The sequence below is a fragment of the Lycorma delicatula genome, chromosome 1, assembly GCF_047948215.1.
Source record: "Lycorma delicatula isolate Av1 chromosome 1, ASM4794821v1, whole genome shotgun sequence".
Taxonomy (NCBI): domain Eukaryota; kingdom Metazoa; phylum Arthropoda; class Insecta; order Hemiptera; family Fulgoridae; genus Lycorma; species Lycorma delicatula.
In genome coordinates, this window is record NC_134455.1 from 303633609 (window position 1) to 303654785 (window position 21177).

Below are 21177 nucleotides of genomic sequence, written 5' to 3' on the forward strand. Positions count from 1 at the left end.
ATGGAATACTTAGAATCTAATTTTTTGGTCTGTAGTTGTTCATCGGTTAAGCAGTTTGCGTGAAAAACAGCTGTGGACACATTTTGTAAACACACTGACAAGAATAACTTTTTATTATCATAGAGAACTAAACCACACATATTCAAAATATTATAAAAGAAACAAAATTTTTGGAAAATAATTGTATGCTCTTGTCATGTGAAATGATGTTTGAGGAAAAGAAAACAATCTAATAGTGAAATATTGTTTATTTTACAAATTTTACAATTTTAAACTGAAAAATACAAAAAATGATCCTACAATTTATTTTTTCTGCTGCAAGCACATTCACCAATTAGGATCATAAACTGTTTTTATTTTATCATGTATGATTTTTAGTACTTATTTCTTCTTTAAAAAGATCCATTAAAAGATTCTCAAACAACAGATTGTGTTATTAATTTACATATTTTGCTTCATATATTTTAATAATGTAAAAGATGTTGATGTTATAACAAAAATAAGATACAAAATAATAAAATCTTATCATTTATATGCACCTTCCTCTATACTAGTCGTCTTAAAATTCATTTTTCAATACGTTTTAGAAAACAAAAACATTATCTATATTAGTACAAACAATAATAAATAGATATAAAAAATAAAGAAGAAAAATACTTTAAAATACAATATTTATTCAAAAATAAGTAAACATATATTATCTCTCAAATTCTATGATTATAAAAAAAATATTTATTTAAATTTCACAACACACAAGCTTATGGACAATATGTTACCGTGCAATGCACATATATTTATAACAAGTATATACAATAGATTAATAATAAAAAAAACAACACAAAAATACAATTTCTTAATTCCAGTTGGATGACAACAAAAACATTAATATTTCTGTGTCAAACAGGCACAAAAGGTAAAGTAATCAAAACACTACTACGAACAATTAAAAAAAAAGTAAGTTGCAAAAGATTTAGAGTGCATTTTAGAAAGAAATTAATATGAATAATAGTTAATATGTCACTAAAAAGCAAAATTAAGCAATAACCAGAAAATTTAACGCATGATTTCACATTACTATAAAATACATTAGTAATCAAAAAAGCATTGAAGAACTAATTCTTTTTACAGTACAAGAAAAATATTTCATTTTTGTACATTATCAGAACAAAAAATTAGTTTACCTCAGAAAGTTAACATTAGCGAACTCATTTGTGAACAAAAAAAATTATGGAATTGAATTAATATTTACATTAAAAAAACATTTCTATACTAATTATATAAAAGAAAACAAAAAAAAAACCAATAAAATTATTAAAAACGTAGCCTGAATTTTAAAACTGTGGCTTAATGATTTTTAAATGATGGATTAAACAAAAACAATGCAAGTTTAAATTTCAGATGCGCATAATATAGCAGCACACGAATAATAAATATATATATTTATCTATATTATAAATTTTATATTCAGTCAAATGGTGTTAACTGTTTGGTAACAAAAATTATGATATATTGAGGAAACCAATTTAGCAGAAGCCATCATCTCAATATGTATACAGTCATAAGTGAATGAAGAATGAACAAGGCTACACATACATTTAAATCTCAGGTAAATGATGTTAGTCCTCAAGGGACACTTCAATGGGGATGGATGTTGTAAACGTTGGAGTTTCAAGTTCTTCATGTTTCTTCATTTTCATTCCCTGGAAAAAAAATCATAAAAAACAAACATGAACAGGTATGTATGTAATTTTCATTCTAGAAGTTAAAATTTTAAACTTATTATTTTTTAAGTTTCTGTATATTTAAGTACTGAACATAATTAAAATCTATCAATAATAAACATTAACCCATTCAGTAATGTAATGTAGTAACTTCGAAGCAATCTTTTTTTCTGGATTTGTTAAAAAATTATTACTTCCCTATTATTTATTACATTTACATTATTTTCATTTGTATTACTTATGATAATTTTCACTGCATGCATTTTCTCTTTCTGAGTTGATCTATATTGATGTGTCAATTGGCTAAAACAATCTGATTAACATGTATTACAAATAATTAAAAAGTAATAATTCTGCTAGAAAAATAAGAATGATAGCAAAGTTGAAATAGTCATCATCATTACTGGTTATTAAAAACTTTGATTTCAGACATTTAAAAAATATACCAAATTTACTTAATAAATTGTAGAAATAAAGCAAACTCCTCAAACTCAGTTTATGATTGAAAACTAAAGGCAAAAACGGGAATTGAAAGAGACAAAATTACTTTATTCAATACTTGTACAAATTTCAATTTACAGGCCATTATAATGAAGTACAAAGGAAAATAAGAACATAAATATACACAGTGTGATCTTGTGACAGAATGTAAGGTTGTATAGTATATGTAATTTCATTCAAAATTCAGATTGCGATAAATCCCTTTCAAACATACCAAACATAGTGAATTTTATTCTCTTATATTTTACATGGATGCTACAAATGACATTCTTCCTATTTCATCATTTTAGATACAATAACTAAAAAGAGCGAATTCATTTAATGAACTATTTATTGTATAACAAAAAGTCGATCTATACCTCAAGCTGATGATTCTTGATTTTCAGGAGTCATGAAAATAATAAATACTACAAATCAAAAATAAATTCAAAAACTTATTTACTCTAAAAAAATTTCCATTCAGTAATCAAAACTATGGAATTAAATGTATTACAAACTTTTCTATATCTAATAAATTATCACATATTTTTACATATATTTTTGATTAAATACCTGTATACTAAAATTCACAAAATCTAATATTATTCTGAAACAAGCTATTGTAAAGAGTTAATAAACTCTGAATACTAATAACATGTTTTTTTTGATAAGTATTTTCTAGTTAACGATTAGTGAGCAGTAATTTTTTAATAACAATGAATGGATTGATTTCATTAATACATCAATAATAATACAATTGACTACTTTTATTGAGTTAATGTCAACAATGATCTCATTGTTCAAAGAATTATTTCAAAAATTCACATTCTTTTAAAGATAAAGATTTACAAAACTTTATATTCATTCACTAAAATTTTTAATGTCTTATTTTTGTTATTTCACTACATTATTGTATTATATAATATAAAGTATTCTGTATAACTGAAATAACCAAATATAGAAACATGAAGCAAAATCTCTTTGTTTCACAAGAAACAACAGAATTTCTATTATTTTTAATTGTTTAATTTCTACAACTGATTTATGCTTGTTATCAAGCACGCACACAATGAAGGTAGAGAAAAATAATATAAGCTATATTCTTATATTTATGTAAATGATGGTTCCAATTATTACAAGATTATAAATATTAAATTTTTTTTAAATCATGTTGACACCAGCAAGTTAAAACTTATATTTTAAATGAATTCTTTGATGATATTATTGTTTCGCTTACAAATTTAATTAACAAATCTTTCATTATTGGTTTATTTCGCAGCTGCCTTAAGACTTCTGTTGATATTCTCCTCATTAAGAAAGATTATATGCTAAATTAGAGGTCAATGTAATTATTGTTCAAATTTTTAAACTAATGGAAAAATTATGCAAAAAATTAAAAATTATTAAATATCAACAAACCTTTTAGCATGGTTTTCAGGATTTTTTTTGTGGATATAATCATTTCTCTGTATCTAGAATATTTTTAAAAATGTAGATAACAAAAAGACTTCATTTGCATTTTTTTTTTGTGGAGCCAGTAAGTAAAGCATTAGATTTATTTCCTCGATTCTTACCGACCAAAAACTGAGTTACTATGGTATCAGAGGAGCTGCCTGCATACAACTAATTAGGTCCTATGATACTGACCATAAACAGGCAGTTAAAAATTTTAAATTTCCATAAAAATATAAAAGTAAATGTCTTCTCATATCAAGATGTAAAATGTGGAGTGCCACAAAGGCTGTATATTGACACTTATGGAATTTAAAACTTAAGAATCATTTCCTCAGCCACTGCTGTAAGTCGGCAAAATTGTGCAGCACATACTTGTCACATTTTTTGTGCATGGTGGTAGTATGGAAGTCAATGTGAGTCTCCGTTACTAAATCATTTTTATCCACCCTAGATACATTTATGCAGAATGTTTTCTGCTGACAATGAAGGAATTTGAGAATTAACTTCATGGCCATTATTTGCAGGTCTTAATCAAATCACCAATAATTATGATGATGCAGAACATCACTTTTCATGTAACTATCAAGCAATTTCTCAGATGGTTTTTTGTAATTAATTTTAATTAAACTGGATTTTGGCTTATTAGCAGGTAATTACCAACCAGTATGATGGTTATTCTTAATGGTCTATTAAATGTAAGATACCCATTTTTAAACAAATTACACCATTTTACAATCTGTAATACGCTGAGAGCAATACTGCTGGAAATATGTGGATATTTTAAATTGCTTCATGTTTGATATAACTTGCAAAATTATATATATATATATATATATATATATAATCTGATATTATATATTTGATATAACTAGCTTGGAAAATTCTTGTGATCTGTACAACACATCCAATCATTGATCCTAAAAATGATAATAAATCAAGGATGTCTATTCAGTAATATACCCTTGTCAAAAAATGACTTGACTGAGGAAGATGTAAAAATTAAATCTAGGTGTAGTAAGATCTGCAGTGCTTGATCTTGCTTTTCAAACAGAACTACTTTTTTTTTAAATCAAATATACAGATGTATATATTTCCATTCCAGGAAGACTAAATGCTGTTTTAAATTAGCAATCTTATGGCTCTAGATACCTGACCAATTAATACTGTAAAATTTCACCTAATTCCTATCAACAATAAAGTGGAGACAAGTGAAGAAAAAAATTGCATAAAGAAAATTTACAAATAGAGTTGTAACAAAAGGTGAATATTATTCAACATACATGTACTGTAGATGTACGAGGGATGATCAGAAAGTAAGTTACACTCCCACTATGAAACAAACACATATTTATAACAATTATTTTTTTATTGAACAAAAAACTACATAATTATCTACTTTTCAACACAATCACCAAGTTTTTCTAATCACTTTTCATATGTTGTGACAAGTTTTTCAATTCCATTCTCATTAAAATTTTGTCCAATTTCTTTTAACCATTTAAGCTTCCTTCAGTTAATCATCATTAGTGAAATGCTCCCCTCCCAGGTCTCACTTGAGAGGACCAAACAGGTGGAAATCGCAGGGTGCTAGGTCAGGGCTGTAAGGTGGATAATACCACAATTCCCACTTGAACTTTTGCAGTAACTCCTTTGTCACATGAGCTGAATGAGGAATAATGTTGTTGTGAAGAAAAACGATGCCATCGCTCAATCAATCTGGTCTTCAATCTTTAATGGCTTTATACAATTTTTTAAAGTCTCACAGTAAGATTCGACATTGATTGTTGTTCCTTGGGGCATAAACTCACTGTAAATAACTCCCTCAGAATCGAAAAATACTATCAGCATAACCTTTCAAACATGTGGGGATGTTTTCACTTTTTTTGAAAGCGGCGAATTTTTGTGTCTCCATTCATGTGATACTTGTTTAGTCTCAGGAGCGTAATGAAGCACTTAGCTCTCATCTTCGTGTGATGATTTGCTTCAAAAACTGCGGATCGGTCCTAAAATAACGTTGAAGAAAAGAAAGAGCAGATTCAAAACATTGATGTTTGTGGTTGTTGGTCAACAGATGTGGCACCCATCGTGCACACATCTTACATCTAACCAAGCTGATTATGAATAATCGCAAACACACAACCATAACTGATGTTAAGTTCACTTGCAATCTCTCTAATTTTAATATGTCAGTTACTCAAGATCATTTCATTCACATGTTCCGCATTACCCGTCATGTTTGCAGTTGAAGGATGCCCGCATGCAGTTCAACACTCACATTTGTTCTTCCATTTCTGAACATTTTGTGATCATGGGGCGTGCCATTGCATTGTCACCATACACCTCAACAATTTGACTAGGAATTTCACAACAATTGTAATTTTTTGGCCACAAAAATTGGATTACTGAATGCACTTTTGTACTGGATGAAACCTCTAGAGGGCATGCCATATTGATGATGACACTATACACGTACTGAATGTTGTGCAGAATTGCTGCTGGGAGAACGTGAAGACAACACAACTAATGCTGCCAACACAAAAATTAAAATATCCCTTTCAGTTCAAGAACATGGCAAGGGTGTAACTTATTTTTTGATCCACCTTTCATATATGCTGAAATTCAAGCTATTTAACAGAAGACTGTATCAACCCAAGATTTGGCTTGATTAAATAATATTGATTGAACTTTATAAGACAAAGATTTAAGAGAATCTGTTCTTACTTAGTTAATTCTCAAAAAACTGGTTTATGGGACATTAACTATATTAAATAGTTTGAAAAAAAATGTAACAATATAAAGTGACAAACGTAACACCTTTAAGCTTATTTATATATATAAAACCTATGAAAGACTATTAAACTTGTTTATATTTTTATATCTAAAAAAGGTGTAGGTCAAAAGTAAATTGTACAATAGATGGAAAAAATCTTAATACAAAATATTTATTAAATTCAAACGTGTTAATCTCTTGAACGAAAGAAATTAATTCATATGTATACAAATATATATATATATACATACGCACGAGTATTTTATTGTCATAGAACTACAATGGTGTTTTTCATAAAAAAGATGAAACAACTGAACATTCTCTGCTCTTTAAATTACTGATTTTTTAAAGTAACATCCTTATGCAAGACAGATTACGAGGCTGACAGTTCTAAGATTATGACTGACCACATCCTTTTACTTTTAAGATACTACTCCCTATATGTGACACAAACAAAGTATGCTGAATTTTTAAATTTCGTAGGCTGTAGAAGTCCAATTGTCACAATTTTCTTTGTGTTCAACACTTGTCCTTAACGTATATTTACATTCTTAGCCATATTGGATACTTAGTTTATTATTGGCTGTCGAAAAGGTTACACGTTTTGGTATGATCAGCGATTTTTAACTTGTGAAAAAATGGAACAAAGAATCTGCATTAAATTTTGCTCTAAGAATGGAATTAAGTCTAGCACCACATTAGAAATGTTGAATGTTGGTTTTAGTGATTCTTCTTTGAGTAAAAGAACCTTTTACAAGTGATATGAACAATTACCAAGAGGGCTGTGAAGATGTTGAACGTCCTGGACATTCCAGCACATCAATGACCGATGACAATGTAGAAAAAGTGATAAAAATTATTATGGACAATCGCTGAATCACTATCAGAGTTAATAAGGATTACTAGGTTAGTAATCCTTATTTCCAGGTGGAAGTCCTATGCAGTTTGTGTGAAGTTATCTGAAGAAAATACCCAGATTTGTGGCAAAACAATTCATGGTAATTGTTTTCAAAAGGAATTGACGATAACGCACCAGCTCATTCTTCACTGCTTGTTCGTGAATTTTTGGCCAAAAACAACACCATTATGATGTCTTAACCTCTGTATTTGCAGGACATGGTCCCCTTGTGATTTCTTCCTATTCCCCATGCTGAAAAGAACCATGAAAGACTATGTTTTGTCAACATTGAAGAGATAAAAGACAGAATCGCTGAAGGAACTACATGCCATACTGGAAATTGCATTCCAAAGACGATTCAAAAATTGTAAAGCACTGGAACATACGTATTATAGCTAAAAAGGAATACTTTGAAGGCAACAAAATCAATAATGATGAATAAATAAAAATGTTTTAAGAAAAACTAAAAATCACACAAATTTTTATCAAACCACATACATTACAAAACCAGACTATAAAAGTAACAGCTATGAATGTATGAGCAATCTGATTTTAGTTTAGTTAGTGTTATTCAGTATCATTTTAACACATGATTTTTTTCTAAATATGTGTCTGTAAGGAAATCTTTTAATTCTGACTAAATCTGTGCCATAGTTTAAGGGTTGAAGCTTTACTCTACCATATTGTATTGTTAATTAAAAAATGAATGTATATCTTTTTACTATAAATATTTTTACAAAAATTTAATTAGTAGCTTGGAGTTGAGGAAAAAATAATCTCTTATTTACTTTGCCTTCTAAAAAATGATAAAAAGACAGATAAAAAAGATTTAACCCTACATTCCTACTTACATTTTCTAATATTCATGATTAGAATAGAAGAAAGATTTCAATCTAATTTTAAACCAAAATGATCTATTTAATAATGGCATTTTAATGCTATTTGTTTGAGTTAAACTAATCTTAACAAGAGAATATTGTGTTTTTCTATTGAACAGTAAGATACATTCTACTGCAAAGGAAAATTTATAACTGGTTTCTAAAAACAAATCAAACAAAAAAAAATAATAATACAGAATTCTACAGTCACTGTCTCCATTTATTCATCATGCTTTTTTAAAGATATAGAAGAACATAACAATTAAAAGAAGGCACAATACAATCATAAAATAGAAACTGATTCAAACAATTTTTCTTTGGATTTGAAACGTTAGTGATAACAAATTATAAAAAATGAATGCAGAAAATAACAGAAAGCACATAATATATTAAAACATTAAGTTTAAATGAACTTGCAAAATAATATTTCCACCCTTATTAATACAACAGTATTTTTTAAATTCAAGTGAAAAAATTACAGTCAATCCAAGACACTCATAATAACTTCTTATAAATGATACTCTAACTCATAATATAAACTATTTATTATTATAAATCCAGCTTACTTGTTGTAATTTGTAATGGTTGATAATATCCTGATCAGCTGGGCAGCTCTGTGTAAAGGCATCTAGCTGATACATATGCAACATATAACGCCACAGATACCTCAGCTCTTCTGGTATCTCAAAATCTCTAAAGTACTTTCCTATTAAAAATACATTCAATAAAAATTTAATTAAAGAATGAAATATATATACAAACAGTTATTTACAAATGAAAAGCTCCAGTACTTCCTGGAAAAAGAATGAATGCAGATACTGACAACACTGAGCATTATGAAATTAACTGAAATTTGTAAGTACTGTTCATAACAGTGTAGCTATCATTTTAGAAAGATTTGTCAGATTGTTGCACTACTTCAGCTCCATGAAAACAATAATCCCAACTAAAATAAACCCTGAAATTCTGGTTTAAGTAAATTTTATTACATGACTGACTATACAATCATATGATTTATATTACATTTTCATACAGCTGAAATTGAAAATTTCTCTAATATACTACTATCAAGAGCATGAAATAGGGATTATAATAAATAATAATTATGCTATTTTGATCACAACTGACTAAGGATCAATTATTTATGGTATTACCTACAAAATTATATACATGATGAAAAGAAAGATAATGTCATTTCAATACATATTCTAAAAGAAAAACCTTTTAATCCTTTAACGCTACGAAAAAGTTAACAAAAATACATAAGAACAAAAAGAAGTTACTAATCGCAAAAAATAAAATAAAAATACATAATAAATACTGTAACACAACTGTAATTGTATGACTGTAAATCTACGACTGGTACTATTAGTTTTAAGAGTACCATGAGATAAAATTGTTTAAGACATCTGAAGTAATTACTGTCAATAAATCTATTCACTGTATTTTTATTTATTTATGTGCAGTCCTCAAATAATAAAACTGTAGCAAAATTCAGAATTCACTTAACAGTAATAATTTGTGGTGATTTTTTACTATGAATTAATTTTAAGTAAATATTTCATACATTCTAAGGTTATTAATTTTCTTTTATTAGCACTTAAACAATATAAAAATTAAAAAAGTAATTAAATTGCTATTATTAAATTAAATGACAAAATAATCTAAGATTTATAAGCTTACTCAGTAACAATCTTTAAATAAATACTTGTCCACACAAAAAATCTAACATCAACAGTTTACCTAGGCGATAAAAAATACTTCAAAAAATAATATCATTAAATAATTAAAAAAACCTGCATGAAATCAAAATATATATTACTTATTTAAAGTAGGATGCAGATGAAAATTCTAATGCTTACTGATTAATTATGGTACACTCAATGAATGGTATGATAAGAATAATCAAAATCTTTTAACAAACTTAAGGCATGATTAGTTAGAAAGAAAACTGTTGAAATGGTTGGCTGTTTTTGGTGTTCAGGAAAATTGTTGCTCGAGTGATATTTTTTTGGTGTTTTTAATTCAATTTTGTGTTTAAATGGCATAAGTAAGGATGCGCTAGGATCATACAAGTGCGGAAACTGAGATAATTAGTTTAAATGAAATTATAAGTGTTTTTCTGAAAAGCAACTTTGAACACGTGGTGAGCCATAACTATAAGTTCTTATTAGCCTTATTTAGTGTTATAATTAACTATAAATAACAAACTAGACTGAAAAAGAACAGACACAAGTAGATATACATGTAGAACTAATTAAATATAAGTGTTTATTAGTTTAGTAGCAGTTAACCTATTCAAGACCATGTGGCTTGCAACATGCTTGAAAGAGAGGTTAGTTTCCGGTTGATGCCTTAATTGCGTGCCTATCGTTGATGCGCTATAGCTCAGTTGCTGATGACTCATTCGTTTGAATGATAAGGCCCAAGAAATGTTTTTCTAAGTCCTGTAGAGATTTTATATAGGGAAATTAGCTTTAGCCCATTTCCCTATATAGGGGTCTTAATCTCAAAACGCTTGGAGTTCTTGATCGAATCCCCGCAGGTCCCTCAGTACCCCCTCATTTTTTTCCGCTCTGCAACCTTCCCATCCGTCGCCACACAGAGCATTTCTCCCTCCAAAAGTTCCCCCACCCTTTTAAAATTCAATCCTGAGGAAGAGAAGCAGGAAACATGGAAATAGAAGATGTAGGAACAAATCCAGCTGTGGAAGTCATGATAGAAGTAGTGAGTGCAGGTGGCATGCACAGGACCACATGGGAACTGATTCCCCAAAGGACCATCTCGACCCCCCCCCCCACCCGATGGGAGAGGATCCCTCCTCGTACAGTGTCTGGTCACTACACCACCCCCTCTGTTCCTAGTCAAGAGTGACTTAATTGGAGGCCATCTTTTTGCCCCCAAACTGATCACATTCCAAAGTGCTCAGTCCAGCTTCATGACACCCCAAGAACCAGCCTGACAGGGATACAAAAAGACGGAGAAAACTCAACAGCAACCACAACGTAGTGAGCTGGATGTAGTTGAGTCGCTGCTGACAGCTGTAAAAGACTTGCAGGAAGTGGCCAATAAACTAAAACCCAAAAACAAGGTAAAGGTCATGGTGGGCTTAGTGGCCAAATGGGCGAATGGTGTAAAGACCAAAAAGTGTGAATTAATTGCAGGCCTGGAGAGGTGGAGATGGGCACACAAAAAAAGAAGTTAAAAGACCAGAAATGGCAGATACTAAGGTTGGACACATTAGAGGAACTGCAGGCGGTACTGCCCACTAAGTGGCCTTATTAACTGTATGAACAAACTATGGTGATGGTGGGACTGCCTGATGAGAAGAATAAAGATGGCAAGATATTCATCATAGACACAACACGATGGGAAAAGAACAAAGTGACAGATTACGTCAGATGAATGGCTCCTCCGGGCACTAGACAATGGCTGGATGGAGGCAACATCAAGCCGGGACAGGTAGTCCAGGAAGTGTCAGGGGCCTCGGTGCTGATGGAGGAGCAGATGAACAACTCCCTCAGACATAAATAATAGTGTTTGTAAATGGGGAGAGTCGGCAAACTGTGGAGCATCTACTACAGACCGCTGAGAAAATGAATGAGGTTTATGATGGGCAACTTGAAGTGGTTGCAATGAAGAACCTGGTAGGAGATGTAGTCTAGAAGGCCGTAGAGTACTGGGGTTGTAAGAACAACAGCGATGTCACCATCTTCCTATTACAGGAAAAGGGGAAAAAGCAAGAACCGGAGACATATAAAGCGACCACGGTAGTCCTCAAGCAGGAGGGAACCACGTATACCGACTTACTATGAAGTCAAGGCGACGGTGGGAACCGAGTTAGCGGAAAACATCCTGTTGGTCCGGCAGGGTAAAGGACAGGAAGTTGAAGTCAGAGTGAAAGATGGAGAGAAAAACATGGAGACACTTAAGCAGATCACCATGGCAACTCCAACAGTGAAAGTAGTACACAAGGGCTGGCTACCAAGGGTACAGCATTATGTATAAAGGACCTCGATGAGGAGGTGACATCAGAAGATGTGTTGGCGGCGGTGGAGAAATCCCTGGGCTACAAAGGAACAGCTACAGTCACTTTCTTAAAACCGACATACAGGAACACCTGAAATGCCACGGTTATCCTGATGCAAAGAGAGGCAGCTAGACTTACCTCCTCGAGTAGGATCCTGGTTGGCTGGAAGTCTTGCCGAATTTAACTGAGAACACAGGAGGCGCACTGTTACCATTGTTGGGGTAGCAAACACATCATGACGAAATGCAATGGGCCAGACCAATCAGGATGTTATTATAACTGTGGGGGCAGTGGGCACAAGCGTGTGAACTGTAAGGTACCTTCAAAATGCCTGACGTAGAGAGTGCGGTCATAGGACTGGCAGCCATACTTGTAAATCTCAGAAGTGAAGAACATCCATGTAAACGTCAACGGAAGTGCGACTGCCCACAACCTAATGTGGGAGACTGCAGTGGCACCAATTTTGTCTTTCACAACCCAATAGACAAAAGGTAGAAACGGGTCCCTGGCTGGTAGATAGTGATGGAGACGCAACAATTGGAATGGTGTATGGGAGATATACGGTCGAACACACCATAGTCGAGAAGGGCTTCTCTTGGCATGGTGGTAATAGAATGCATGCTGACCAGCGTGTACATATCTCCCTACAGCGGCCAGGATAAATTTCAGGAACTCCTAACAGACCTGAAATGACTTATAAGAGAAACAAGGAAACCAGTGATCCTAGCCAAGATCCTAAACGCAGATTGTGTAGAACTGAGTGGCAGACGGTCCATACACATAGGATACGAGCTGGCAATGCTATTCGCTATTCGTCGCCGTGAATTAGCCTGCTGTCCTTACATTCTTGGGAAGGGGAGAGGGATCAGCCCTCAGTATAACAACAATACTGGATGGACTGGTCCCAATGGAGTGGTGGAAGGTGAGTGATGTGGAGAGCTACAGTGATCACAAAGGCCATTGTCTTTGTAATCAGAGATGCCCGACCATGCTACCACGCACCCCCTCAGCGATGAAAGCAAACAAAAACACAACTAGAGAGTGTAGCAGACAAAGTGATCGAGGAGGTAGGTGACAGACACCCAACTCCTACACTCAGAAGACCTGATATCTATGCTGAAGGGTAAGTGCGAAGAAGCAGCACAACACACAAGACAGGTTTATTGGTGGTCAGCTGAAATTGCGTCCCTCTGGAAGGAAACCCAGAAGAAGAGGAAGGTGCTTATGTGGGCCTGGGGACGGCGTAATACCCTGCCTGAGCAGATGCAATACCTACAGGAGGGGTATATGATTTGAGGGACGCAATAAAACTGGTCAAATTCGAGGCATGGCGAAGACTGGTGAGGGAACTGAACGCGGACCCCTGGGGGAAGGCCTATTAGGTCGCAATGAAAAGGTTTAGATGACTGCTTCCTAAACTGTCTCGTGGCCAGACCATATGAGCGGTCCAGTTGCTATTTCCAGCAACCGGGGATTGGGTGGAGCCGGAAGTTGGCCATGCGCAGCGGTTTTTGCTGGATGAGTGGGTGACCTTCTGGATTAATGTAAAGAAGAGTCCAGGACCAGACAAAGTGACTGCGGCACTGATAAAGTGCCAGGTTGCTCGACATCCAGGGGCAGTGCTAGACACTCTGAACACCGTCCTGGAGAGGAGACTTCCCCCGCTGTTGGAAGAAAGCACGACTGGTGCTCCTCCCCAAGGCGGGCTTCCGCCTGAGGGAGACTAAATATCAGCCCATATGTTTGCTCAACACCATAGGCAAAGTGTAAAAGAGCATGATTGCAGAAAGGATAAAACAGGAACTGAAGCAGGATGATTGTCTCCCAATCGGTACAGATTTTCAAGAGGGAAATCAACACCCAATGCCATCAGGGACGTTGTTGACTGGTCAAAGGAAAACACTGGACACTCAGAGGCGCACATGATACTATTGGTGGTCCTACTGGATATCCAAAATGCATTCAATAGTGTACCCTGGCATATTATCATGGAAGAATTATGGATTATAGGCCTCGTTGACTCTGTCCTATCGGTGCTGAACAACTACTTCCGGGATAGGAGAATCTATGCAGACACTGGGGAGGTACCTGTAGAATTTGACATGCACGGGGGAGTACCAGAGGGCTCAGTATTAGGGCCTTTATTGTGGAATGTGGCGTACAATAGCCTCCTGAGGATGGAACTGTTCAGGTGGTTGCGTATGTCGACAACCTTGCCCTGTTGGTGGCTGAATGTACAGAGGATCTGGTAGAAGAGACTGCCAACGAGGCGGTAGAGAGAGTAAGCACATGGCTACGTGAGTGGGGGTTGCAGTCGGCCCCAATAAGACAGTGATGGTGACTCTAGCTGGATGCAGGCAGCTGCGACGAGTGAAGATCCAGGTCAATGGCCATATGATACAGGAGAGTAGAAGCGTTAAGTACCTTGGAGTATGGCTAGATCAATCCTGTTCACATCCAGAAGGTGATACAGAGAGCGAAACGAGTTCTGATAGATTTGGGAAATATCCTGTCGACCAAAGGAGGCCCACGGGCCAGCAAGCACAGGGTGTTGCTGTCCATGGCAACCTCGATATTGCTCTACATGGTCCCAGTATGGTATGAGGCATTGGAAGGTTAGGAGGAACATTGGGAAGTATTCCTCACTCTTAACGCCAGTATAAGGATTATCTCAGCATATAGAACCATATCGGCAGTAGTGGCGGAGGTGATAGCCGGAGTGCCGCCAATTCATCTCTGGGTGCTGGAGATGAAAAGTGTTTGATGGAACAGCAAAGGTGGAGCCCAGATGACAACAAACGGTGCCTGGATGAAGGAGGTTCATACCATGCCTCAAACTATGGCTCCAAAGGGGATTTGGGAAACTGGACTACTTCCTGACCCAACTCCACTCGGGGCATGATGGGTTTTGGGTGTACTTCTATAGATTTGGCAGGAGGGACATTCTGACCTGTCTACTGTGAGGAAGAGGATACAGTGGAGCATGTTTTCTTTCAATGTAGAAGATGGCTGAAGGGACTTAGCTGGCTGACCTCAGACACATTGGTGGGATTCATGCTCCAGGGTCAGAGGCAGTGGGCTAAAGTTGCTCACTGGCCTCACAGATACTGCAGACTAAAGGCAGGGAGGAAGACCTGGGGTAATATTTTCGAAAGAACAAAGGAGTTATGGAATAGGGATACCCAATCTCCAGGGTTGGTGGAGCAACATCCGGCCTTAAACATAATAAGCTTACTTATTAGATTAAGGTTCTTAATAATTAGTACATTCTGAATTGTAATTGTTCAATTGTATTATGTTGTTTTTTGTCTTGTTTTATATTTGATGTATTTGTTTGCGACTTCAAAAAATGAAGGAAGTCGGGATGAAACGTGGTGACATCTAGGACCAGGTAGGCAGCCTACTTGCCTAGAACACCTTGGCTAGCCTGCATACAACAGCGGGGAAGTCAGGATGCTTCCGATTATGGAACGGAGGACCCAATGATATGAGAAGGTGTGTTGAGGGGAGGGGCACGCAAAATTCATGCCTGGAACCTAGTAGGTTAGGGCCGGAAAGAGCAGCTCTCCTGGGGAGGGGCATCTCGGCTATCCAGAAGCAGAAGTGCTACAATGGAGGAGAGACACCGACGGGGGCCTCTGGGGGAGGTCAAGTCAGGGTGGGCTAATCTGCTGTCACGACACTCTGGAGCGATTGAGGTAATGCTTTAAGGCTGTACTGATCACTCTGGAAGTAACACCCCGCTCAAAAACAAAAAAACACAAAAAAACTCCGACATGATTAGTTATTTTCTTTTTTTACCACAAGGAATCTACTTCAAATGCAGGAGGCACATAAAAATTGGATCGAGTTAACAAAAAAGTTAAAAAAATTATTTTGAACTTTAGAAGTTAGCTGATAAGTACAAAACTATTAAAAAATTCATTCTTTAATTTTATTATATTTGTACCACAGTTTCAATAACGATTCAATGCAAGCTTAATTATTTTATTTACACATTTATCTACACATTCCAAAAGATAAAACTTTAAAATAAAAAATATGAAATAAATAAGACATCAATGTATTCCAAAAATTCTCAGTATGGATATGCAATAAAATCCTTTATTTAGAAAAATATATATATAAATTTCTACTTTTTTTCAACAGAAAACTGTGAAAGCAGTAAGAAAAACGTCCTAATTTTACAGTATACAGAAACGCTCTTAATAAAGAGAAAACTCTTCTAATGGAAACAGAAAGCCTATTAACTAGTTTTTTATGTTAATCTTTGCAAAACGGAAATGAAAGAAAATGTACATTATGATAGTAAGAGGTAATACTCTCCTAGCTTCATAGAAAAAACTTTAATAACAGACAATAATATTTTTTTCTTGTAATATAATTATAACTTTCTACAAAATATTAACAAATAGTGGAATGCTTAACCTTGATCTACTATAACCTTTGTAATAACATATAACCTTTTATCTTCTGCCGAGATGCAGTTTTATAAGGAAGTACACTTTTGAAAGGAAATAATCTTTGGAAATAAATAAAAATCCATCATAAATTACATAGTTCCAGTTATTTGGTGAATAATGTTCATATTGTGTTAATTTTTATTGCTATTCTGAGTTATTTTATATTAATAAAAACTGTGTATAACAGTACTATACTGCTCTTGCATTTATTTAAGTATTTTATTACTAATGATTCTTGTTTATTAACTGTTTGGTGATTCAATAAATGTAAAAGTTTTAACTATTTTAACATGTAAAAAAAATTTCCATTTGAAAATTATTTGCTTAATTTTCTTCTTTTTGCTTCTTAATTATGTGCTAAAATACTATGGAAGTAAGTAATTAAATGTAAATACTAAAATGAAAAGAAGTAATATAGATTTTAAATGAACTTAATTTTTCATTGTACAGCTAGTTTTTAAATATTGGTGCAGAAAAATAGTAATATACAACATTATATAAGGTAAAGATGGAAAACAAACAAAACATAAATGGTGATTTCCAATGATGATCTTTAGTTTTGGTCCACAAGTATGTAAGCAATATCTAATGCTCCTATTCAGGTTCAATCATTCAAACTCAAACTTTGAAAGTAGTGAGAATGTTGAAAAAAATGAATTGAAAGCAATGCATGGCTTAAATATTTCAAAAAATTAACATCACAGATAATCAAGCAAAGTAAGTCATTGGCAACATAGACAATACCAGAATGGAAGAGTAAATAATTGTTGATGATTCACGATACAACTAAAAAAAAAAAAAAAAAATGTGGTGATGAAACTGGGTTATTTTTTATGTTGCTGTAATAAATGTGTATGCCTGAATGTAACTATGTGGTTGGAATGTAACTGAACAGCTCAGTTTACTGTATTTCATGAGATTTATCTTATTTTTTAAGTTCATGATAATTCCTCTTGATGCTTTAATTTAACTTTAATATGAGATTTCTTCTAACTAATAAATTGCATGGATATAAATTTTTTACTATCCAATTATATAAAGCCATCTTCTTTTATGCAGAAACATCAAGCAAAAAATTATGGGAAGTTTGACAAAAAACTTCCCATAAATAATTGTGTAAAATAATAAAATGTAAACGATTAATCTTTGCTTGAAATATACTTTGGGGGAAAACTTAACCGTAAAAACTGTGACAATAACAGTGAAAAATAAATAAAAATTAATCTTAATCTTTTTTTGAAGGTTTTGATATTCATCCACTGTCTCACCATATCACGAGATCTATTGAAAGGATATTCCCACCAGGATTGAAAAAACTCTTTTGTTACTGGTTCCTTCCTTCACACAAGTCGTAAGGTAAGTTGTGTTTTCCAAATGTTAATTCCTACTTTATAGGGTTATCAGCTTTCAATATTTTCATATTTTTTAGTTTATTCTGAAATCAACTTCTGCTGTAAACCTGCAATGTTCCCAAAACTGGACGAACTCTTCCTTTGAATGCATCTACTTGACTTGTATATTCCAAATTAGGTACCATCCACGATTGTGTAATTTATAATTTGACAATAGCAACTACCTTGTAAAACATATGACAGCGAGTAAATTTAGAGAGGCAATTATCAACTGAATAAATTTTGTAAACATTTTTCTAACATAAACTGAGGCTTGATTTTTGAGATGATAGAATTATTAAATTTAAGAGAAAAACTGATAGATTAGCATTGAAACTCATTCCAACATAAGTAAGAAAATAACAAATATGGAACTTTAAGTCTTAGTTTGAAAGAGTAATAAAAGGCAGAGATAGCTTGCTTTTCCATTTGCTTCTAATTAAAGAATGCTTGTAAGAAATAAAAAAGTATAAGTTAAACAAACTTCTTGGACAAGCAGCAGTCATATAATTTCTCAGTTCTTCCTTAATTTTTTTATTTTTAAATGATCATAATAAGGATTCATTTTATGAAGACTTTCAGTGACATAAAAGTTTACATAAAACAAGAGAGAATTTATCTGAAATCAGTATAAACAATTGTTTCAAAATTTTGGTTTGTGAGCAAAAAAAGTGGCATTATTGGTACATCCCTTAATATTATTTTTTAAAAAGTTATCAGCAAAGGTTGAACAGAAAAATGCTAAGAAAATGTTGAGCATTCAGCATTAAATGAACAGTGAAACTAACTAACCTGCCACCCTTATATGCTGAAGACGAGGCATCAATTCACAGTCAAAGCAACACATAGTGTCACCAGTCAAAAATCTGGTACCTTTTTGGCCCAAGTGTTCACTGATTTTTCGAAGATGTGACATTAAACTGTTTGTACTTACATCATCCTTCTTGAGGAGCATTAACTTCAATTTCTGAAACCGAAAGGTAAAAAAAAAAAAATAACTTATTGTAGTGAAATTCATTGGAATGTAAAGTTAAAGTGTAACAAAATTACATTAAAGTAATAAAATGAAAATATGGTAGAAATAAAATTTATTTCTGCAAAAAATATTTAACCATACACATTTTTTAAAATAATATCAGTTTAATTATTAGCAAGGAAAAATCACAATTTTTTTTTTAATTAGTTTTTTCTTAAAATAAGTTATATACAAAATGCTTAAATTGTCATCAAAATTTGGTTTATGACCAACACTGAACAAAATTTTTGTATTTTTAATTTTTTTATCTTTAAATATTAAGTACTATAAGAAAGGCTGAGACTATAATAAAGAATTCAGGATATTATGTGTAAAGAAAACCAGAGAATTCAGCTACGGCCTAATATTGTTTTGTGTATTAGAAATCATTCTTAAAGACTTTATAAAAATAAGTTCTAAACCTTAATTTATTAACAGTAGCAGAGAATATTCATTGTTAACTAAGAGTAAATAGGAATATTATCTAAGAATTTTTTTGTAAAAAAAATTTCTACCTAACATTTACCTTGCCAAAATGTTTATCATATTCTCCCTATATAACGGGTTTGGTTCGATTTTGAGTATTATTAGTTATTCTTATAATTAGTTATGCTCAACCACAGCTATCAATCAGCCATCTTGTTTTTTACAAGAAAATTAATTTATTTGTATATAAAGAATGCCACACTGATGGGGAATCGAATCCAGAACTTTCAATATGGAATGTAAAGGCATTACCATTCTTGTTGCAGGTGGAATGGTTTATTAAAGAACAAAAATAAAAACTGTTGGGTAAAAAAATCATACAATATGGTTTTACATTCTAAGTAAAAAATGAAAGTTAGCATAAAAGTCAACCACTTAAAATAAAACCAGCTCAACTTAGTTGATGATTGATCCTATATTGTTACTAAACAATGAATATTCTGTGTTGCCATTCTTATTGTTTAATAAATATTTTTTTAAACTGGTTTCTAATACACACATTTATGACTAGTTCCAAGTAATATTGGGCCACATCCAATTTCTGACAAACATCTTTCCTCAGAAAGTCATGATTTAAAAAAAAATTACCTTTCTACATGAACAGTAATGCGCAAAATTTATCCAAGCTTTTTATTCTTGTCTGTTACTTTAAATAATACAATCTCATTAAATCATTTCTAAATTTATTTGATTTTAATTAAACTTTATTTCACAATTATTTTAAATATTCAGTACTGCTTGCAATAACTTTTAAAATAAGTAGATAATACAACTAAGGAAATTTCAGTAAATAAATAATATCAAGTTTACAAATTTAATGAAATGGTTCGTCTTTATTTGTTTTACACAGAATCAATTGCACTTATCAACAATTTTTTTTCCCCAATATATACGTTTAAAAAAAAAATAATAAAAACTTAATCAGTTTTGATAAGATCACTTCAAAATACATATAATGATTTTTATTATAAAATTGAAGAAAAATATGAGCACTAGCATATTGATCAAGTGATTGAATGTTTGTCAAGTAACTGGCAAATATTTTAAAAAGGATGTAATCTACACACAGGTTAAACGAATATAATTACATATTTTAACGTTATAAAATGCTTTTTCTTCTTCTTTCTTTTTAAATTATTTTAGGCTACATAATATGAAAATTACTCATTTATTCCTAATAAGCACATATACCTTTCTACAAAGATAAAATTGGAGTTCACTTCAATTAATTTGCTAAACTTTATTTTTACATTACTTTTTTAAAAAAAATAATAAAAGTTGACCAAAAGTGAAAATAAAACTATTATTTAAACACATTAGCATAACAGTGATTTTGTCTTAATATAAAAACTGTGGTTTATGAAATTACTTCATTCACATTATGGAAATATATTGGTTATTTATTTTGTTATTGTTATGATTAAGTAATAAGTCTTGAGCTTAAACAGGGTCAAGTTATAAAGAAATAGAGCAGTGTTAAATAGGAAGTTACATTTTTTATCTGACCAGTTTAATAATTAAACAAAGCTTTTGATTGTCAGTGCAGAGCAGAAGAAAAAATTTTCCTGCTGCAAGGTATTAGTATACCTT

The 21177-nt window shown here is 32.5% G+C and overlaps 1 protein-coding gene across 2 annotated transcripts in view; it reads right to left on the minus strand.

The window, feature by feature from the left end:
• Positions 1-233: 233 nt before the first annotated feature.
• Positions 234-21177, minus strand: part of Clic (chloride intracellular channel protein 5) — a 171963-nt gene continuing 151019 nt past the window's right edge. For both annotated transcript variants that reach the window (XM_075380482.1, XM_075380492.1), the window contains exons 4-6: positions 18879-19053; positions 8769-8908; positions 234-1700 (exon numbers count right to left, since the gene is read on the minus strand). In XM_075380482.1, coding sequence (XP_075236597.1) covers positions 1617-1700; positions 8769-8908; positions 18879-19053 — 399 coding nt within the window. In that variant the 3' untranslated portion in view covers positions 234-1616. The remainder of the gene's footprint in view (positions 1701-8768; positions 8909-18878; positions 19054-21177) is intronic.